This window comes from Populus euphratica, unplaced genomic scaffold (assembly GCF_000495115.2).
Source record: "Populus euphratica unplaced genomic scaffold, PopEup_1.0 scaffold4322.1, whole genome shotgun sequence".
NCBI classification, from domain to species: domain Eukaryota; kingdom Viridiplantae; phylum Streptophyta; class Magnoliopsida; order Malpighiales; family Salicaceae; genus Populus; species Populus euphratica.
Genome location: NW_011504126.1, coordinates 1,273 through 7,092, shown reverse-complemented (window position 1 = coordinate 7,092; position 5,820 = coordinate 1,273). Strand labels below are relative to the sequence as shown.

General features: G+C 35.1%; 1 protein-coding gene and 1 long non-coding RNA gene across 2 annotated transcripts; one reads left to right on the top strand and one right to left on the bottom strand.

Moving 5' to 3' along the window:
• The first annotated feature begins 2,219 nt into the window (after positions 1 to 2,219).
• LOC105120005 (RING-H2 zinc finger protein RHA4a-like) lies at positions 2,220 to 4,937 on the top strand. Its single transcript, XM_011018197.1, has 3 exons — positions 2,220 to 2,646; positions 3,024 to 3,100; positions 4,202 to 4,937. The coding sequence occupies exons 1-3, from the start codon at positions 2,425 to 2,427 to the stop codon at positions 4,644 to 4,646; spliced, it is 744 nt and encodes a 247-aa protein (XP_011016499.1). The 5' UTR covers positions 2,220 to 2,424; the 3' UTR covers positions 4,647 to 4,937.
• LOC105120006 (uncharacterized) lies at positions 4,615 to 5,090 on the bottom strand. The gene is made up of 2 exons (XR_841240.1): positions 4,962 to 5,090; positions 4,615 to 4,926 (listed from the first exon to the last, which is right to left on the bottom strand). It is a non-coding gene; the product is annotated as an uncharacterized LOC105120006 (long non-coding RNA).
• Positions 5,091 to 5,820: the final 730 nt, after the last annotated feature.

The window sequence follows — 5,820 nt, the reverse complement described above, 5'->3', positions numbered from 1 at the left end:
TAGGAAAGGAGAGAGAAAATATAAAAAAGAAATGGTTGTCGGCAACACACTTTCCATCTGCTGCTAACACGCATCACAATAGCAGAAAGTGAACGGGACAACGCTTCTAACAATATGGTGAAAGGACAATTTTGGCAACCGGTGCCAATACACGCACTACCCATACACTTTCTTGTGGACAACACAGGCTTTTACAACTTTTTGGATTTAAAAATTAACGAATCAGTGTGGAAGATTAATATGCCTTCAAAGAATATAGAATTAGAATTAACGAAGACACCTTTGTGAAAAAATAAAGATGTTCTTCGACCAAGAACTTTTTTTTTTTATTCAAAGTGAAAAAAAAAATTTTAACTGTTTTTTAAAATGAAAAAATATAAATACTCTTGATTAACATATCTAGATTTTCTTGACTTGAAGGGAAAATTAATCATTTTACTATTCCAAAAAGGTGAAAAGATGCATATACCACTCAACAATCCTAAACTTTAGGTAGTATTTAGTTATTGTCATAAGACAAAAGAGATGGGGACAATAAAGACAAAAAATATATTTGAATTAAAGTATTTATTATCATAATTTGAAAACTCAATTTAAGAGTTAATTCAAGGCAAAGTTTAGGTCAATGATGGGGGACCTTGCTAACCTAATTTAAAAAAAAATAAAGCAACCTTGAATAAAATTTTGTTTTAAAAAGGTCAACAAGTTTTTTACTCTGTTTTATTCCTAGCTGACCTAAGTTTTAACTAGATTAGGGAGGATCAATCCTTTCTCTATATTTTTTAACTCAACCTGTTAAATCCTAGATGAACACGTCAAGTCAATCATGATTTTATAACTAAGATTATTATAATATTATTAATCTCAACACTTAATATAAACTAAAATAAAAAAATATATCTAATAATTTTTTTAAATATGTAAATTTGATAATAATACATATTAAGAGTAAAATAATTTTTTTATATATTTTATTCACCATAACCAAATAAAATATGAAGACAATAACTTTATCTTGTAAATTACTATCAAACATTTTTTTTTTGTTATTTTTTTTTGAAAGAAAGTATTAACTAATTTGCTATTGAAAAAGATCACAAGGCTTTTTTTTTTTTTACAAGAGAAAAAATCGTAAGTTTACCGTTGAAGTGAATAATAATACATGTGTGCAGTGATTTCTACTAGCAGTTTAGAGTTTTTGTTAATGCTGTCATGATTATTTATTGCTAAACTCTGGTGTTTATGTAATTATAAAACTATGGGGCACAAACATCACCTTTTTTTTTCCTTTTTTTTTTTATGGAATCCCTTCTTTTGTTACCAAGAAAATGGTTCTTCCATGTTTTTGTAGCATAGACCAAAAGCTTTGGCCCTAAGAACCACTCTGGGGTGGGTCTCCCTCCAATTCCTTGCCTGAACAATGATTGCATAAAACAACAAAATTCCAACTTCTCAAAAATTGAACTCCAAATTGAAGAACAAAAGCTACAAGTTAAAACAAATTTATTTTTTTCAGAGAGTTTTCATGATGTCTTGACAATTAAAAAAACAATTGCAAGATTAGGTTAACATCTAACAATAAGAGATGTTCATGTCTAGTGGGAGGCATACAGCCCTAATCATACTAGCGGGCTAGTGGTGTCTTGCATTAATCTGTACGGTAGGAATGTGTCCATTATTTGAAGTTGAGTTAAACCCACCTCGCAAACCCCATTATGTTTTTCCATCTGAAGGTTGTTGGACCGGTGACCTGCTACCCATGAATCAGGCTCTGCCTTGCATCCTAGGAAACACCCTCCTAGAAATCTTGTTCAAGCAAGATTTGCCAGAAACCACCACCTGCTCAAGTCATCTTTTGCAAGTGGGGTCTTCTCAATCTCTCTATGCAAGGAAAAAAAACAAAAAACAAAAAACACGCACAGGTACAATGGGATGTGGGGTGGTTAGAAGGTGCATTAGCTAACCAAATGCCCTATTTTTCCAAATTACCAAACCAATCATTTTCACCTTCTCTTTGTCAGTCCAGCATTCTTATAGTCTAGGCATCTTAGAGCTCATGATAGTGTTCTAGGTCCATGCTTGAAGAATGAAGACAAACCGGTCTTCAGTAGTGCTTCGTGAGAGGACCCATGTCTTAGTGGACAGACATGGGCTTGTCCCATCATTGAAAAAGTGAGAATATATACTGTCATCATGCAAATTTGATCTTAAAAGCTCTAATTTGCTGGCTTCTCTTTTATTAACAAAGGTTGCCTTATTAATGTATCCTTTTCCCCTTTCGATTAACTGCCTCCACCTCTCTTCCTCCCTCGAGTACCCCCCTCCATAAATACATTCAACTAGGCATTTGCAACTCTACCATGAAACTTCAACTGAACTCGTCATTACTTTCTACATCCAGTCATTTTTGAATCTCGGAGACTGATGGGCCTCCCTCAATCCCCAACCCCTTCTCATCTTTATCCTCAAGAGCTTCAACTTAAACTCTATCAGGCTTTCATATTCTCAATTCCTATCCTCTTCTCCATTATTCTTTTTCTGTTGTTTTACTTGTTCTACATCAAAAGAAGGACTCCATCGCTTTCATCTCCTCCACGTATAATTCAAAGGAGTTCCAATCAAGCTACTCCATATCATGTCTCCTCTGTGAGCCCCCCTCTCCATCTCTCTCTCTCTCTCTCTCTCTCTCTCTCTCTCTCTCTCTCTCTCTCTCTCTCTCTCTCTCTCTCTCTCTCTCTCTCTCTCTCTCTCTCTCTCTCTCTCTCTCTCTCTCTCTCTCTCTCTCTCTCTCTCTCTCTCTCTCTCTCTCTCTCTCTCTCTCTCTCTCTCTCTCTCTCTCATGTACCACATGCATGCAGCAAGGAAAAAAAGGAAAGGCAGGAAAACTGAAGCATTTCTTTGTTTCTTTGTTGTGCTTATGAAATTTAGCTGTATACTATAGTGATGGTTTGCTATTCAGCACTACAGCTATCATCTTAAGATTTTTCTAATCCTTTTTCTTGTTTCAATGATTATATTTATAGAGTTATCAGAAGGAAGAGATTGCAAACAAGCTTCAAATAGTCTTGTTTGATGAAGAATTAAGGACAAAGGACTCTCAGTAAGATGTCACTTTACTCAATTTCCATTTAAGATAATTACTTAATTCATATGACGTGAGCTAGTATTTATCCTGCCCTACAACATGTACTCGATTTAGGGTTATATTGCAGTAATGATCATATGCTGACGAGGGCAATTCACTGAAAAACTGGAAGATTTATATTCACCTTCAACAAAGTTTCTCTAATTTGTAAACATGGGAAAAGGGCCTAGATAAGTTCTCACTATTCACATCCCCCTTAAAGTCATGCTCAATTATCTAGTTAAGAAGCAATCCCTATGAACCATCCTTTACAGGTTAGCGAGGCAGAAGAGCTTTCACTTTTATATCGGATGCCAATCAGAATCTCTAATAACATCCACCATTTTCTCTGAAGGCTCTTCTTGATAAGAATCTGTTGAAGAACTACAATCTCTATAACAATTGACACGCATGGAGGTAGCAAAGCATGTATGAAATAAAGTTGGAAACAGTATTCCTTCTGGCTTTAGAGATTCTTTAGGAAAATCTAGTCACTTAACCTATTGAAAAAGACATGAAATGTTAAGCATGTAAAAGATTTTTCAGTTCTGAGAAGCCTAAAGACCTTTATTTGGTTTCTTTTTTTGCTCATAGGTCCAACAGCAGCCCTATCTTTCTATTTCTTTTTGGGTCCCCAGCTTGCATTATTTCCAATTGCACAAATGTATCCACTTTTACCAGAGTCTAAAAGACCCATTAGATATTCTTGTTAGCTAAGGATTGATTAGCAAAGATTTAGACCCTCCAAGAGGTCCTAACAAAGCAAAATGCCAAGGGCATCAAGTTCTAAAGTCTAACAAAATTATCAGAATTTCTATCGATGCTTCATGTCTATACTTTGTAAGATGAGACAACTGAAACTGTAAACTTTTTCTCCCATTTCAAACGCGACGAAGAATTTCTAATTACATCCACTACTTTCTGAAAGCAAATTGGCTGTAAGCTTGTACAAAGAGTTTTTGATGCTAACAGAAATCAGGGAAATTGATGATAAGGAAATCTATCTAGAAATTTAAAAAGAAAAGGTGAATTAAGGCTTCAATTCAACTGAACCTAATTGAAACTTTTTGGTTGCAGATGCTGTGTTTGCTTGGGCGAATTCTTGATCAAAGAGGAATTGCTTCAAATCCCATCATGCAAACATGTGTTTCACATGGACTGCATAAATCATTGGCTGCACTCAAACTCAACCTGTCCACTTTGCAGATGTTATGTCATATTCCCCACCACCAAATTTTGTACCAATCCGCCACAATCTAGTGGACCTGTGCTCCTGCTGCAATCTAGTGTTGGTGCAAACTCTCACCAGCCTCAGAATATAACATCTGAACTGCAGCAACAACAAGATGTTGGTGCTGGATCGACAGAACAGCTTGTGATACCTATAGAAGAATCATCAAGTGTGGCATCACAATTGAGGGACTCTTCTAGGTTACCTGAGCTATCCATTTCCATGGAGAATGGAAGGGGTTCTCCAAATGGAGAATCTGTTATTCTTCATATCCGAAGACATAGTACATGAAGAAAATTCTTGCCTCTATACGAAGTTGAAATAAATAGATAGGCAAATGTTCTGATCAAGGCAGAACAGTACCAAATGGCATGCGCATGCTTTCAGTTGGCTGCGTAATTCTGTTTTGAGAATTTCTTGAAAGGGGTTAGATATCAAAAGGCCGGTCACTAGTAATAGTGTTGGTGAAGTCACAGATAAGGCCAGCCTTGTACAGAGATCCGAGATCCGGATTGAGCTCATTTCATGTATTAAACGCAGAAATTACACGAGAAGCATGCGAAAAGACTAACTTTTTTGCCCTTAAATATAGTGAAATTGATGAACTTTTTTTCCCGTAAATATAGTGAAATTCTGTGGCGGCATCTTCATCTTCTTTTATTAAAATCATCTATTTATAGCCAACTTAAGGTGAGCAAGTGCCTTTATCAAAACTATAAATGAAATTTTTTAGAATATATATATATGTTTGACATGTTGATCCTTGAATAATCTTTATTTACTTGAAGTTTTTTATTAAACAAGAATAATCTTCATTTTATAAAATATAATTGATAATATATTGTATTTATTCTTTGAGTTTTATTGTTAAATAGAATCTTGAGCCAATACCCAAGCGAACCTTTAGTTTAAGCTAACTATGCTAGAGGACCACATCAAACTTGCAATTTTCTTCCTAGAAAATGATAGAAGCTGCTACACAAAAGGAACGCCAGAATTGTTGAAATAATAGTTGTTTTGGCAGGAAACTTTCCTTTATCATTCCTCAATATCATGGCTTCATAGGCTGGCGAGCAATCCAGCAATCAAAATTTGGACTGATATATAGTACCCCCAAATTGCTGCCCTTGAAAATCTAAACCAGACCTCTGATAAATGAGACTAAAAGTTGATTAAGGCAGCCACTGTTAGGGGTACAAACATGGGTGAGTGCGTTCAAAACTCTAAGTTCCCTTGGTCATATCCTTTACTTTGTTCATCATCAACTACTTTGTTCGTCACAGTAAAACCACCATTGGAAATTCCCAAGGGCCCGAGAAGGAAATCAATGAATCCATGAGAGGCAGTGGGGGAAGAGAGACATAGACTGTGATTGAAAATTAGTTTATATTTTTTTTATTTGTTTATATACCTTTCACTTTATTTTATTAAACAAAATTATTATTTTTATAATTTTTATAATATT